General features: G+C 45.6%; 1 protein-coding gene across 1 annotated transcript in view; it reads right to left on the bottom strand.

Annotated features, from left to right (window-relative positions):
* Nucleotides 1-17170, bottom strand: part of SNED1 (sushi, nidogen and EGF like domains 1) — a 299702-nt gene that overhangs the window by 203587 nt on the left and 78945 nt on the right. Inside the window, exon 2 of the mRNA XM_029616628.1 lies at nucleotides 245-532. Coding sequence (XP_029472488.1) covers nucleotides 245-532 — 288 coding nt within the window. The remainder of the gene's footprint in view (nucleotides 1-244; nucleotides 533-17170) is intronic.

Raw genomic sequence — 17170 nt, 5'->3', positions numbered from 1 at the left:
TTAATAAATGCATAACCACCCTTGTTCTCTCCTCTTGTTAATTTCTCCCATTACACAGACTGAGGTGAAGAAACCTTTAAGGACTCCGAGGCTCCAGTTAAGCCTCCTTTCACCAGGACAGAGACTCTGGCTGCATAACCGGGTGCAATATCTCTAATCACGTCATTAAACAAACTGCGTATCGCCCTTCTTGCACCGCCTACACTGTACCCATGTCGCCTCCCCACCAAAGCCGAGAACTCACTGGAGAGAAGGAGCTGCCTCCAAAAAAGGTCACCCGGTACCAGGTAACAATGAAAGCCCATTCGGCACGAAAGTCGGGGAAGTCTGGGAAATATTTGTGGATGTCCTTTGTGGCCCTCTGCAGGGTAGCTGGGTCCTTGCTTTCCCTGTAGTACACTTCCCCAGCTTGGCGGTTGTCCACATCAGCCCAGAAGGCGGCCACCACCCGGCGGTCCTTGGATATAGGAAATGCTACAGGGGTGAACTGGGAGACTTCCTTCAGGAAGGAGAGGATTCCATTATTGTTCACCTGTATGGGAAGGGAGAATGAAACATGGCAGTGAGAACGAGGAAACAGGCCAGGTCCAGAGAAAAGCCACCAAATAATATTCTTCCCTATACGAGTTGCAAAGTTCCTGTCCAGACTGCACTGGCCTGCTGTACACTCTTCTCCGTCAGCATACTAGGGGGCACCCCTCTTCATTATATGTGAAGAGTTCCTAGTTTCTGATCAGAGCTACTTTTAACACTACCAGAAGCAGCCTGAAAAATAACGATGAAATGGCAACCTTTTTTATTTATTTATTTTTTTTGCAAAGCTCACAAAACCTGCTTCTTTTGTCAATCAGCAGGTTGAAAGATTTGGATTCTCTACAGTCCTTTGGCAACACATATAGAACTGTCATGCCAATAGAGTTATCTGAATCTTCTTTACTTCTGCAGTCTCTGGAAATATCCTATCCCCTCATCCCCCTCTCCTGTACCCCCCTACAGTCTCTGGGTATATCCTAAGCCTTCACTCCTCTCTCCTTTAATCCTCTGAAGCCCCTTATTTAATGCCTCATCCCCTCTTTTATGTCCGCTCCCTTAATACAGTGTCCAGAAAACCCTAGAATGTGCAGAGACCCCAATAAAAAAAACAACTCGCTTACAGTTTGCGCAATAGATATTTTCAAGTTTCTCTTCCTGAAATGTATATGACTTTTGCTGAGTGCTGCTACTGGCCTGGGACCTGCCAGGGAGCCCCTCCCTCCTGCTGTTTGCAGCGGAGGAGGTATAAGCTGGAGGGCCCTGAGAGGCCAAGAGGAGATGGACAGAACAGAGCTGTCCTGTTCTCCCCACATGAGACAAGCCAAAGGAAGAAGCAACAGCTGAGAAAACGGCCACGGTAGCAGGCTTCCCACAAACACTTCGCATCTCACCTGGGGCCACTCGCATTTCACCTCTCCGTGCCAGCGGAATTCAGACCGCATCTTTACCTTTCTTTAAATAGTACGCTTTCTTGCTAAAAATACGTTTTTAAACTGGATTTGGTATTTGTGCAAGGGTTACAGGCTTCTTTCTCTCTGCTGGTGGATGAACCTATGACAAGGCTCCCATAGCACAGAAGTGACACAGACGGAGCAATCAGTGAGGGGCTGCCCTAAAACCTCAGCTCTAAAAACCTTTACTCCCCTTTTTCCCATCCCCCTTCCTTCTATTTTATCAATCACTACACTCTTTCCCACCCCTCTCTTGTTTCTCCCTCTTCTCAACCCCCAATCTTTCATTGATTTTTAACATATTTGATAATTATATTTTTAATACATATCCCATTTTTCCCCTCATTTATTATATTTATTACATTGTATCCATTTTTTAGTTAAAATTATTATATGTAAACCGACATGATGGCATTGCTGAATATCGGTATATAAAAGCAAACAAAATAAAATAAATAAATAAAATCACAGAATCACAACAATGCTTACTTTGCCAGCACTGGACCAAACATTATTGATAATGCCCTCTATTATTCCAGTATGGAAGGAACCCTCACCACCCCCAGCTCCCAAGCTCTGCCAATTGTACCTGAACTACTGTGGATCCTTCTCAAAACAGTACTGAGAGCTCTCCTCTAGGGAAATTAGGTAATTTCAACGAAATTGCCTCATTTGGAATGGTTCGGGAGAACCGAAAAGCGATTAAATGTTTTCCGAAATTTTGGAAAAAATTCATTTTTGAGTTAGTGCGCGCTAACCTGAAAATCTTGGCCCCCGAAAATAAAACCCCGAACCGTGGGAAAAATGAAATTCCCATGGGGAGGGACCCGAAACGAAGCCCGACACAAAATTTTTACCTGAAGTACATCTCTACTCTCCTCCCTTCCCCCCACAGCTCTTCCTGTGTACCTCATTCCTGACCTGAAGCAGTTAATGCTAGGCTAGTACAAGTGACATAGCCAGAAATTAATTTTTGGGGGGACCCAAGGTTAACATGGGTGGGCCTCCCATGTTACTATTAGTAATCTTATCAATAAATAATGCCTTAGAGTGCATTTGACAATGGATTTCTAAATATTTCAGCATGAGTGCTGATTTAAAATATTTTAATTCTGTTATTTAAAGCACTTACCAGCATTAAAAATACCTTAATTATCATCATAAGAATTTAAGATTTGCAACAAATTAGAAACAAACATGCAGAGAAAACTGAAATGGAAAGCCTGAGAAACCAGCCTCAGCCTCTGTGAACATTGCAATACTGAAGAAACATCAAAATACAAATATATAAGAAATGCACATTCCCAAAGATGGCATATTCCAATTGCTGAAAGGCAAAATAATTGTCTTTTTTACCTGTGTTGTCTGATCTTATTTTTCTAATCGGTTGGTCCATGTTTCTTTGTTCCCCTTGTCTGTATTTTTCTTAATTCCTTTTTCAGGATTTATTTTATTCTTTGCCTCTTCTCTCTCCTCTTATCTACTTTCCTTCCTCCTTCATAAACACACAGATTCTCTCCCACATGCACTCTCTCAAGCACATGCTTTCTCTCACACAGGCTCCTACTCTTGCAAGCTCTCTCTCACATACACACAGGCTCCCACTCTCATATGCTCTCTCTCACATGCAGGCTTTCACTTGCAGGTTTCAATCCCACCCCACCATCACACACACACAGGCTCTCAGATGCAGGTTCCCATTCCCTATCATAGACACACACAAGCTCTCGCTCTTACATTCTCTCTCACACACAGATTCACATTCCCACACAAACACAAAGGCTGTCACATGCAAACTCATACACATACACACACACACACACACACACTCTCACTCTCACAAGCAGACTGCCACTCCCACACACACAGAGGCTCCCACTCTCGTACTCTCTCTCACATGCAGCTCCCACTTTTATGCACATACGCTCCCTCACTCACACACACACAGGGTCTCACTCTCACATGCACTCTCTCTCACACATACACACAGCTTCTCCATTTCCACTTATTCTTTCACATACACATTCTCCCAGGCAGGCTCCCATTCACACCTCCCCCTCAGGCAGCCTCCCATTCACATCCCCACCCCACGGCAGGATCCCATTCACACACATACCCAAGCAGGCTCCCATTCACACCAACACCCTCTTTTCCCAGGCAGGCTCCCACTCACTCGCAAACACAAAACCCAGGCAGTCTCCCCATCAGGAACATAAGGAGAAGCCTGTTCTGCTGCTCCTGCTGCTGCTGCTCCTTGTATGCTGGCCCCTATGCGATTCAAAACTCTTGCGCCTAGCTCTTCCTCTATCCTGATCTCGTGCATCGCGAGATCAGCATAGAGCACTTGAAAGCTGCAAGGGTTTTGAATTAGGTAAGGCCGACAAACAAGGAGGAGCAGGCAAATGGGCTCTTTCCGGTCAGGTTTCTCTTTTTGGCTGCCAAGTGGGATAGGGTCCACTGGCAGCCTCCCGGGCCTCATTCTGTTTCCAGCCACCGGTGGGATGGGAGCCACTGGTGACCTCGTAGGCCACCTTCTCTTTGGACACTGGTGGAACAGGTTCCATCGGCAGCCTCCCGGGCCACCTTCCCTCTTTGAATACTGCTTTGCTGTGTAGCGCTGGGCCTGTTTGCGGGAGCCCTGAGATAGGGCCTCTCTTCTCAGGCTGCTGGGCCGGGGCAACGCTAAGTGGGTGGGCCTGAGCTCAAAGTGGCTGGGCCATGGCCCACCCAGGCCCACATGTGGCTATGCCACAGGCTAGTACCAAAACTCTCACACCTCAGTCCTGACCTGCAGTGCCACTGTTGTTCCAGTACTGTGTTATCACAGGTCTTACTCGGTCTCTAGTCTTCTCCCTCTTTTACTCTGCTACCAAAGTCCATTTTCACAGGTACGAATAATGCGAGTCAGCACTACCTCCTCATCTCTTTGTATCCCTCCCATTATATATGCTAAATTTCTGCCTCTGCTAGACGTCTGTTCAGGTGTCCACCATCCTTTCAGTGAATATGTATTTTCTAACATTGCTATCACGCCTCCCTCCCTTCAGCCTCTTATGTTGTCCCCTTCTTGAGCTTTTGATTTTATGGAGAATGCTACATTGTGGCACTTTATTGAATCCAGCTAGACAGGCCAGCTCCATGGCTCAATAGCAGGGTTGAGTACTGCCATGCGGAGGGCCCTGGATTTGATTCCCAGGATCAGGTCTTCTATGCCTTGGGTCACAGCTATGGGGGGCAGGGGGAGTCACAGTCATTGGGCAATGGTGACACCTACTGACTGAATTTAGGACTCCTGATTGCAGGGTTCTGGAAGGAGCCTTTGTGTATGGGCCTTGGTCGAGTACTGTTGCTGTAATGACTGGACTAAAATAAAGCTGGGAGGGGATGTAAAATAGGACAAAAAAAAAATCGCAGAGAAGTTGCAGGTGAAGGCTCATGGCAACAGATCCAGCCCTGGTTCTGACTGAATTAGAAGCACAAAGGAGCAGGAGGAAACTGCCAAGTTAAAAAAAAAAAAAAAATCCAGCTAGATATCTGAATGTTTGTATTATATCGTCTCTTCCCCTTTTCTAGATAAAACGGGGGTAATTTTCAGTCTCCCCCATGCAGCTTGCAGACCTGCAAACTCAAACTTCCCAGGGATTTTCCCTTTGAAAATTTGCCAGTGCGTGCGTTGTGGATACAGGAAGCACCCATGGGACTTCGCACCGGCATTGCGGCAGGCGCAGCATACGTGCAGCGACTGCACTGGCTGGTATTTACTTATTTACTTGTGAATCTGCCTTTCACAGTGATGCTCACGGTGGCTCACTCAAAACATTCAACAGAGATACAAAGCAGTACATAAAAAGGCTAACAGATGAATTTTTAAAAGAGTTACGCATGTAAATGTAAGATACTATCCTAGCAAGTTTCAAAAGCCATTCACCCGCGTTAAGTGCACTTTATGTGGGTAAAACCTATGGACAATTCAATGGCATTTATTGTAGCAACTTTCAAAAGCCCACTTACATCGGTAAAGTGCATTTACATGTGTAAAATCCAATTTTAAGAGTGTAAATGCTTTTGAAAATCAGACCCTGATTTTATAACAGCCTGCGTAAGGCTTACATGCACACCTATGCCTGCCTGGAAGCAGGTATAAACGGATACAGGTACATTTCCATGCAGACTTTTGAAAATGGAAATGGTTTCCCCCACCCCTAACGCCTCTCCTGGGAATGCCTCTTTCCAGCACGTGTAAAAGCATGCAGAAAATCACCTCTGCTCCTACTTTCATACATACTATCCCCCAGGGTAATTTACAAAAAAACCCAAAACCTTTCATATGCGTAAAATCGTGTATTCTGCACATAAATGCTTTTGGAAATCACCCCCAAATTAGCCAGAGTAAAGAAGAAAAAAACAAGACAATGACAAAATACACTAAAAATCAACTAAAAGCCCCTAATAAAGCTCAAAATGAAACCACCAGTGATGCTACCAGCCACATTTCAAATGACATTTCTTAATTTGCTCTGATCTAAGATCAGAAACTAACTTGTGCAGTAAGCCTTTCTGAGTCAAGAACAAACTTGTAGGGCTCGCATTCAAAGACCCAAGCATCTAGAGCACCTGCCATTTTGTTTTGGAAGAAATCATATGTTACTTAAAAGCAGAAATATATAGCCATGCCTTTAAATCTTCCTAAACTTTAAATAGTCTCCAAGTCCACGGAGTTCTGCAGGAAAAAAGGGTCCCATACAGGGGTGCCCACAAGTGAATGCTTCTCTCCGGTACCCACTTATCCTGCCACTGATAAAGAGGAGGTTTCTGATAGTTTGACATCACTTGACCTAAGGGCTCTAGATGGAGTATAAAAAGCCACAGGACTTGATAGATAGGAAGTACTTAAGCTCCTTAAGGTTTTAAAATGTCAACTGCCATCAATCTGTAAAGAATCCAAGCTTTCACCAGACGCCAGTGCAACCGTTAAAACTTGTATTCCCAGCAGCAATCTAGCTGCTGAGTTTTCGATACACTGGATTTTCTGGGTATGTTTGACAGACAATCCACTATAAAAAGAATTACAATAGTTAAGCTGCTTATACTTAATATGAAATACTGTGGCTAAATTCTGGCCAAGAAGAGCTCAAGCTTGCCGCACCATCCAAAGGTGGAAGCCCGTCTTAGTTAAGGCCCATTATCTGCGGTGTCATATCAAGCTAGTCAAAACCCTTCTAAAACCCCAATGTTCTAACTTGGGGACCAAATACTATTGGAATTTCCCCAGGGATTACGGCTGAAGGATCGCTCTTATGTGAGGGGGGTTTTGCACCTATATCTCAGTTTCTGTAGGATTTATCCAAAGCTTATTTTTAATTGACTATTCAGATATCTCAGCCAATGAGCTTTTGAGACTGGTAATTGATTTCTCCTCATCCTTACCTAGAGTGCATGGAACTGGATGTCATCAGCAGAAAAGTAAAAGCTTAGCCCGTGTTTTCTAATTACTTCTAGCAGTGGGCAAAGATAAAGAAATAGAATCAGTGACGAATTTGAATCCTGTAGTACCCCATAATTTAGGATCCAGGGAAATGACAGGTAAAGGGCCAATGCACCCTCTGGGAGTCTGGGTGCACTGTTCTAGAAAGAGACCAACTATTGTACTGCTGCTCCTGCCTCATTCTTCTGTCACAGCCTGATCAGGATTACATGGTCTGCAGCGTTAAATGCTACAGTTAAATCCAGCAGGACCAACACTGTGTCCCTACCCCAGTTCAAATTAAGATGGTGGTCATCCATCAGGGTCAATAGCACCTCCTCAATGCTGTGTCCCTGCCAGAAACCTGCCTAACATGATTAGAAACTATAGTTACCAATTAAGTACTCTGCCTGCTGATGAGCTGCCAAATGAAAGGGATATTAGAAATGGATGATAATCTTCTGCCATATTTGTATCTAAACTGGACTTTTTTTATGCATTGTTTAACAATAACTATCTTCATGATAGCATTCTCTAACCGGCCTATAGCTTCCAGCTGGAAACTACAGGCCAGTTAGCCTTACCTCAGCGGTACGAAAATTAGGAGTGGATTTTAAAAGCGTTGCTTGAGTTAAAAGGCCCAAATATGCGAGTATATGGGCCATCTGTGAGCAATGCATATTTTAAAAGCCACAAATTACACAAGTATATGCGCATACACAAATTTTAAAAAAGGGGTGGAGATGGGGCATGCCAGGGGTGTTACAGGGCGGGGCCAACATTTATGTGCATAAATCCCTATTTTAAATCCAACAGTTGCAGCATGCTGCAGGCTGTTAGTCATGCATATTTACTTCTGCCTGTTGCGGAGCTCGCTCATCGGGACTGAGCTTATGGCCTTCGGGTACTGTTGTGGAGCACACCCTCAGGCCCGGTCAGGAGCTCAGAAGCACAATCCATCTGGAGAAGAATGTGAGCACTTGAGCCACGGCCTGACTCAGGGAGGAGCCCCAAGACACACCGCGGGAGGTGAGCTGGTACCAGCACGGATGGAGCAGGAACAAGGCTGGAGCGAAGACAAGGCGTGGAATATCCGGGACAGGAACAAAGCTGAAGAATACTGACCCTCCACTGGACCTGCATGCTACAAGGAGACCAACAACGTAATGGTGGTCAATGAACAGTTCTCCGACCATTCAAAGCCCTTTCGGAACTGCCACTGGGTAACAGCAAGAAGCGGCAGGCCGGACGGAGGCCAGGCAAAGACATGGATACTTGACAAAGACTCAGGCGAAGATGTAAGTGCTTGGACGAAGACTCAGGCTCAAAGGTCAGGAGACGAAGACTCAGGATTAAGTTGAGGCTGCTACGCAGCACGCCCTACACAGCCCACCCGCAGGACTGGTCACGGACCACGCTTGATGCGGGGTAGACTCTAGACGAGATAATGGAGCAAGTGAGAAGGACATGTCCCAGAAACTGAGAGGCCTGTACTGGGGCGCACCCTACACAGCCGCTTGTGGCTGGTCGTGGACCACGCTTTGTCAATGCGGGGTACCAAATAGAGTCCAACACATGGACGGAACAGACACAAGGAATCCGAGGGCCTGCAAAGTTCAAGACACAGGACCAAGACAGGGCTTGGCTTCAAGCAAGGATTACCCTCCGGAGGCTTGTGCTGCGAACGAGGAAGGGTGGACATCAAGGATCACGGGACATCACGGACGTCAGGACTGGATCACGGAGCATCACGGACGTCAGGTCTGGATCATGGAGAATCAGGAACATCAGGGCTGGACTGCAAACATCAGGAACATCAGGAAACATCCCAAACTACAGACGAAGAAATTCTGACAAGGGACGAGACCAGGACATCAAGACGAGGAGACCAGAAACATCAGGATCAGGAACATGAAGAACACTGAACACGAAGCCATCTATGCAATGAAGACCACGGAGAAAACAATGATGTGCAAGCTGATCCAAAGGCCTCAAGGAACTGAAGAGAAGCCCTTTTATAGGGCTGAACCAGGAAATGAGCTAAAGAGGACTTCCTGTAGGGCCTCAGATTTTTCCCGCCACTGGCCCTTTAAATAACTTGAAGAGGCATGCGTCGGCGCCTAGGAAGTGCCAGGGAGGTGAAGCAGGACTCCAGACAGCGGCGTCCCTGCTGCGCAGAAGCAGATGGAGCAGGCAGGCTTCAGAAGCGGCCTCCAGGCCGCAGGATGACGTTGGGGTGGCAGTGGCTTCCTCCGCTCAAGAAGGACTTCGGCGGCGACTTGGGGCCACACAAAACAGCTGACTGGCACGGCCTCCAGGCCGCATAGAGGTGGCATCGGTGGCAGCCTACCGCGGAGGGTCCCGGCATCGGCAGCGGCGGCACTAGGCCGCGAAGACAGTCAGCGGTTCATGCCACATGAGGTGGGTCCTGGCAGCTCGGTGACTCGGCCGCGGAGGAGCGGCAGTCTCGGCGGCGGTGAGTAGGTGAAGAGGCCTACTCACAGGGATTAGCTCCGCGAGTGGGAATCATAACACTGCCCTTGATGAGATGCAAGTCTGCATACATCTCTGTTTAGGCCTAAAATAACTGGGTAAGGGGTCTGGGTCAACAGGGGGGAATGCAGGCTGAAAAAACTAAAGGGGTCTGGATGACCTTGAGATGGACTGGGCAAACTGGTGGACTAATTGGTAAAACTAGGAATGTCCTTCATGTGAGCATGTTTAAAATCCGCTTATCCACGCGCATTAAAGCCAGCAAAGTCCTAAGGAAGATTCACAAAATATGTTTGCTCTAGTAACCATTTAAAATTAGGAGCATACATTTGTCTGGTAGGCGTATTTTAAATCATCTGCACACGATTTAAAATTCCAGCGTGTGTGCGCTCGTGCACCCATATGTGTATGTATGGGCATCTGCATGCTCATTTTAAAGTTAGCATCTTAATAGAGACTCTGCTGAAAGAAAGGATATTGAACATACAATCCAATGGGTTGCTGGACCCGAAGCATCAAGGTTTCACCAAAGGAAGGTCCTGTCAAACGAATTTGATTGATTTTTTTTTTGATTGGGTAACTAAAGAATTAGATCAAGGAAGAACACTCGATGTAATCTACTTAGATTTCAGCAAAGCTTTTGTTATGGTCCAACTTAGGATGCTCAAGAATAAAAGAGAACCTAGGAATGGAAAGCAAAGTGATAGAATGCATTACAAATTGGTTGTCTGACCACAGACAGTGTGTAATTGTAGATGGAAGGTACCCTGAACAGAGAACAGTGTTAAGTGGAGTTCCTCAAGGATCAGTTTTGGGACAGATTCTGTTCAATATCTTTGTGAGCGACATTGCGGAAGGGTCAGAAGGAAATGTTTGTCTTTTTGCGGATGACACTAAGATCTGCAATAGAGTGGACATGCCAGAAGAAGCAGAGAGCTTGAAGAGTGGCTGAAGGTTTGGCAGCTGGGATTCAATGCCAAGAAGTGCAGAGTCATGCATGTGGGATACAGTAATCCAAAAGAGCTGTATGAGATGGAGGATGAAAGACTAGTGTGCATGGATTGAGAAAGGTGTGATATTGTCTGGTGATCTGAGGGCAGCAAAGCAACATGACAAGGCAGTGGCAAAAGCCAGAGGGATGATGGATTGCATAGAAAAAGAAATAGCAGAAAAAAGCTGATAATGCCCTTTGGTGAAGCCTCACCTGGAGTACTGTGTTCAGTTTTGGAGACTTTATCTCAAAAAGGATAAGGACAGGATGGAAGCGATCCAAAGAAAGGCGACCAAAATGGTATGGGGTCTGCATCAAAAGCCATATGAAATGAGACTGAAGGACTGAATATGTATACCCTGAAGGAAAGGAGATGCCAGGAAGATATGATACAGAATTTCAAATAGCTGAAAGGTATTAATGATGCACAAACATCAAACCACTTGTGCTGGAAAGGAAACTGCAGAACTAGGGGCGATGATATGAAACTCCAAGGGGGACAACTCAGAACCAATCTCAGAAAATATTTCTTCACAGAGAGAGTGGAGGATGCATGGAAGATGTGGTGAAGACGAGAATGATGATGGAATTCAAAAGGGCATGGGATAAACACTGTGGATCCTTACAGGCTAGAGGATGGAAATGAACAAATGGGGGAACCTACGTTAACGTTAGGTGTAACACTTCTGCATGGAGGGAACTTGCACAAAGCGGCAATTACTACCACTCTTAACGGAAGGGAAGGGCATAACCTGCATGAAGCAGCAATTACTACCCTTAACAGAAGGCATGGGGGTAACCTGCATGACTAATTTGTTTTACAACCTTTGCATGTATTTGAGCTTGCAGATGACCCATTAATGTAGTGAAGACCTGTATGGTGTTTGGTGCTAATGTGTTTTTCATGGTGCATCCATGCCAGTGGGTCTTGTATCATCAGGACAGCTTCCTTGCTGTTTTCCTGCTGTTTCTTGAGTGGGAACTTGTATTTTTAGAGCTCTTTCCAGATGTGAATGAAAGGTGTTATTTGTAGCACAGAGTTTTATAATTGTACAGAGAAGCATGATGTTTGGATCTGTCATATTTAAAATTCATTTGTGAGATTTCTAGATATGTCTTTTATGATTATGTGTTTATGGGTAATTTACAGGTTCATGCAATGAGTAGGGTGATTTCTATAGCTGATCAATGTACATTTTAGACATAGGTTGGGGAGAACTGATCATGTGATCATCTTGGCACGATGAAAACACCAAATTCATAGACTATAGTATGGACATTAAAAGAGGATGTAGAGTGACTGGCCTGACAGCTCACAGCACAAGGATTTGATTCTAGAACTCAACTTCTGCTCTTAAGACTGGCAGGAGCTGGAGTTAGAGGGGGGAGTCTCGGCCATCGCACAATAGTGACATCTAGTGACCAATTACGGCACATGCACACTGGGTTCTAGACAGAGCTGTGGTCTGGGGGCCCCTGGCCAAGGATTATCATTCCAATGGTTGGATGACAGGGATGTAAAGGGTGTTAAAAAGTGAGGGATAACCCTGAGTAATTGTGAATTGGGGGCTCAGTCCAGCAGAGACCAATTCTGATTGAGCTGGGAGACCAGAACAGCTGGTGGAAACTCCTGGCAACAAAAAAGGATGCAAGACATTTTTTACATTCTTGGAAGGCGATCAAATTGTAAACTTCTGTTTTGTATCCAATAAGACAATCCTAAAATAGAGCATTACTACTGCTGATTGTGACAAATAGGAATGGAGATTTACATGAGCTGAAAATCTGGCCAGAGAATGTAACAGGAGCTGCACAGGTGCAGCTGGATGCCACGGGAGTGATTTCGGCTTTTGTCTGAGGGCTCTGGGACGTGAATACAAGATGCACATATATTTGGATGACTGGGGATTTGTGGGGAAAAGAGGAAGGTGTTAAGGGTTGCTCTTCCACCTGCATGTTCCAAATATCACTTTTCAACCAGTGATAAGTATTCATTTTCCACCCAAATATTTCTCAACATTTCTACAATAGTTACTATTCAGAGTTGGCTCCGGTTGCCTTTCAGAAGCCAAAAATAATTTGGATGAATTATGCCCTTAGCGAATGCACAGTAGCAAAGGTGGAAGCCTTGACAAATGACACTGCTCCTCTTCAGTTTCCCACACGTGCTGACTTTTTTGCTTGAACATAAGCATAAGTACTTTTCTACTATACTTAATTAAAAACAACCTCAGTAGGTGGAGGATTGAATAGGTTAGTGGACTTTACTGAGCCTTTCGCCTCTGGGTCACCAGTACATATCTGGCTCAGGCTGGTAGTAACCGGAAGCCATTAGCATTTGAAGGCCATTGGGTGGTGACTATGGCAAACGGGTGGATGTTCTCAGTCCAGGGGAACAAGTGAACCCATCCTTAAACATCCACTATCACAATCGGGCCCCAGTTGGCACCATTGCTGACAGTCTCAGCACAGAGATGAAAATGAAATGCCTTCTCACCCCCTTCACATGACCCCTCGGGAGCAGGATGACGGCCTGCCGGCAATGCAGCATGAGGAAGCTCGCCCTGCCACGGCCCGATCTGTGCTTGTTCTTTTAATAAATGGAGGCAACTAGTTCTTTGCACTGTCGATATGGCACCTTTTACAAACACTAAATTCACCAGAAGTAAAGCAGTAACTTCTGTGGAGAAAGGCAGACCCGGAAAAGCAAGGAAATGACTATTAATGAGGGTGACCTCTATACAGCTGCTAGAAGTGTGCGGCACTGGTCAGATACGCAGCAAGAGACAGACCCTGCTCTGTGACCCTTCCAAGGTTTCAGTATTTAAAAAGGATGGCATTAAAGAACAGTGTTGCTTTAGGAGAGAAAACCAAAGCCCAGGAGAAGACAGGCCTGCCCTGCATGGACAAAAATAGCAAGGTATTTAAAGGTGGAAATACTTTTCCTATCACCTTGAAGAGGTTTGAAATGTTGGCATGTGTGGGGGTGGGTTGCAGGGACACACCTCTCACATTTTTTAAGCTCAGCTCCATACGATAAACTGCAGCAGCCTAGTGTCTGCTGTGAGACTTCCCGCACGTGCTCCTAGCACTGCGCTCTCCCAAGAAGCACAGCCTGTGTTTACTTCTACTTCCCAAACTGACATTTTTCTATTTCATTTTGTAATGGCCCTTTTCATGTTACCCTTGGAGGTCTCTCCTACTCCTTAGTCCTCTCCAGCTGCAGGCAGCCCTGTTCTGGTCTGAGGGGAGGGGGAGGGGAGAGGGGATTAAAATTAAAAAAAAAAAAAAAAAGATGAATTATTAAATTTAATAAAAAATGATTAAGAGTGGTCCTAGTGGTTAGAACCAGGAAAACCACATTTCAGCTTGCACTTCCCTCACTGACAGTCCTAGCGATCTTGGGCAAGTCACTTTGGGGCAAATCTTTAAAGGTACGCGCCGGGTTGCTCGAACAAATCTGCGCCCGATTTTATAACATGCGCGCTACCGTGCGCATGTTATAAAATCCACACTCGGCGCGCGCAGGGGGGGTGCACAATTGTGCAGCCTGCGCATGCCGAGCCGCATAGCCTGCCTCCATTCCCTCCGAGGCCGCTCCGAAATCGGAGCGGCCTCGGAGGGAACTTCCTTTCCTTCCGCCTCCCCCAACCTTCCCCTCCCTTCCCCTATCTAACCCACCCCCCAGCCCTACCTAAATCCCCCTCCTAACCTCTTACTAGTGACATCTAGTAACCAATTACGGCACATGCATACTGGGTTCTAGACAGCGCGTCCCGGGGCTTGTGCGCGCCGCCGAGCCTAAGCAAGATAGGCTCGGCGCGCGCAGGGGGAGGCAGGGGGAGGTTTTCAGGGGTTGCACGTGTATCTTACGCACGCAACCGTTTGAAAATAGACCTCTTTATGTCCTCTTGCCTCAGGTACCTACTCTTACAGGGTAATTTTAAAAGGAACGCATGTGCGCCCATAAGAACATAAGAAAATGCCATACTGGGTCAGACCCAAGGGTCCATCAAGCCCAGCATCCTGTTTCCAACAGAGGTCAATCCAGGCCATAAGAACCTGGCAAGTACCCAAAAAGCTAAGTCTATCCCATGCTGCTGATGCCAGTAATAGCAGTGGCTATTTTCTAAGTCAACTTAATTAATAGCAGGTAATGGACTTCTCCTCCAAGAACTTATCCAAGCCTTTTTTGAACCCAGCTACACTAACTGCACTAACCACATCCTCTGGCAACAAATTCCAGAGTTTAATTGTGCGCTGAGGGGTAGATTTTAAAAGGTGCGTGCGCTACCCGACGCACACACATGTATACCCGATTTTATAACATGCGCGCACAGGCGCACGCAGGCGCACACATGATATAAAATTAGGGATCGATGCGCAATTGTGCACCTTGTGTGCGTGGAGCCACGCTGCCTTCCCCCGTTCCCTTCTCCCTAGCCTGACCTTCTCACCCCTTCCCTTAACCTTCCCCCCCTAGCCCTACTCTAATCCCCCCCGACCTTTGTCTTACCTTTTGCACCTGCCTCCGGCCAGGCTCAAGTTGCGCGCTCCGGCAGCCTGCTGGCACGCGATCCTCTGACACAGTGGCAAATGGCCGCTTTGTCGGAGGCCTCTGGTCCCCCCGCCCCGCCCCTTTAGTAAAGTCCCAGGACTTACAAGCGTCCTGTGATTTTATGTGTGTCGCTGGGCCTTTTGAAAATAGGCCCAGCGCGCATAAGACCTCCGGATTTACGTTCATAACCTTTTAAAAATCCGGCCCTGAGTGAAAAAGATCTTTTTCTGATTAGTTTTAAATGTGCCCCATGCTAACTTCATGGAGTGCCCTCTAGTCTTTCTATTATCCGAAAGAGTAAATAACTGATTCACATTAACCCGTTCTAGACAACTCATGATTTTAAGCATCTCTATCATATCCCCCCTCAGCCGTCTCTATTCCAAGCTGAACAGCCTTAACCCATGCTACTGATGCAATTAATAGCAGTGGCTATTCCCTAAGTAAACTTGATTAATAGCCATTAATGGACTTCTCCTCCAAGAACTTATCCAAACCTTTTTTGAACCCAGCTACACTAACTGCACCAACCACATCCTCTGGCAACAAATTCCAGAGCTCTACTGTGCTTTGAGAGAAAAAGAATTTTCTCCGATTAGTCTTAAATGTGCTCCTTGCTAACTTCATGGAATGCCCCCTAGTCCTTCTATTATTCGAAAGTGTAAATAACCGAGTCACATCTACTCGTTCAAGACCTCTCATGATCTTAAAGTCCTCTATCTTATCCCCCCTAAGCCATCTCTTCTCCAAGCTGAACAGCCCAAACCTCTTCAGCCTTTCCTCATAGGGGAGCTGTTCCATCCCCTTTATCATTTTGGTTGCCCTTCTCTGTACCTTCTCCATCGCAACTATATCTTTTTTGAGATGTGGCGACCAGAATTGTACACAGTATTCAAGGTGCGGTCTAACCATGGAGCGATATAGAGGCATTATGACATTTTCCGTTTTATTAACCATTCCCTTCCTAATAATTCCTAACATTCTGTTTGCTTTTTTGACTGCTGCAGCACACTGAGCCGATGATTTTAAAGTATTATCCACTATGATGCCTAGATCTTTTTCCTGGGTGGTAGCTCCTAATATGGAACCTAACATTGTGTAACTACAGCAAGGGTTATTTTTCCCTATATGCAACACCTTGCACTTGTCCACCTTAAATTTCATCTGCCATTTGGATGCCCAATCTTCCAGTCTTGCAAGGTCCTCCTGTAATGTATCACAGTCTGCTTGTGATGTAACTACTCTGAATAATTTTGTATCATCTGCAAATTTGATAACCTCACTTGTCGTATTCCTTTCCAGATCATTTATATATGTATTGAAAAGCACCGGTCCAAGTACAGATCCCTGATGCACTCCACTGTTTACCCTTTTCCACTGAGAAAATTGACCATTTAATCCTACTCTCTGTTTCCTGTCTTTTAACCAGTTTGTAATCCACGAAAGGACATCGCCTCCTATCCCATGACTTTTTAGTTTTCGTAGAAGCCTCTCATGAGGGACTTTGTCAAACGCCTTCTGAAAATCCAAATACACTACATCTACTGGTTTACCTTTATCCACATGTTTATTAACCCCTTCAAAAAAATGAAGCAGATTTGTTAGGCAAGACTTCCCTTGAGTAAATCCATGTTGACTGTGTTCCATTAAATCATGTCTTTCTATATGCTCTACGATTTTGATCTTGAGAATAGTTTCCACTATTTTTCTCGGCACTGAAGTTAGGCTCACTGGTCTATAGTTACCCGGATTACCCCTGGAGCCTTTTTTAAATATTGGGGTTACATTGGCCACCCTCCAGGCTTTAGGTACAATGGATGATTTTAATGATAGGTTACAAATTTTAACTAACAGATCAGAAATTTCATTTTTGAGTTCCTTCAGTACCCTAGAATGCATACCATCCGGTCCAGGTGATTTGCTACTCTTTAGTTTGTCAATCTGGCCTACTACATCTTCCAGGTTCACAGTGATTTCGTTCAGTTCGTCTGACTCATCACCCCTGAAAACCATCTCCAGAACTGGTATCTCCCCAACATTCTCATTAGTATACATGGAAGCAAAGAATTAATTTAGTCTTTCTGAGATGGCCTTATCTTCTCTAAGAGCTCCTTTAACCCCTCGGTCATCTAATGGTCCAACCGACTCCCTCACAGGTTTCTTGCTTCGGATATATTTTA

This window comes from Rhinatrema bivittatum, chromosome 9, assembly GCF_901001135.1.
Source record: "Rhinatrema bivittatum chromosome 9, aRhiBiv1.1, whole genome shotgun sequence".
NCBI classification, from domain to species: Eukaryota; Metazoa; Chordata; class Amphibia; order Gymnophiona; family Rhinatrematidae; genus Rhinatrema; species Rhinatrema bivittatum.
The sequence above is the reverse complement of the archived record's forward strand: the minus strand, read 5'-3'. Positions and strand labels throughout refer to the sequence as shown.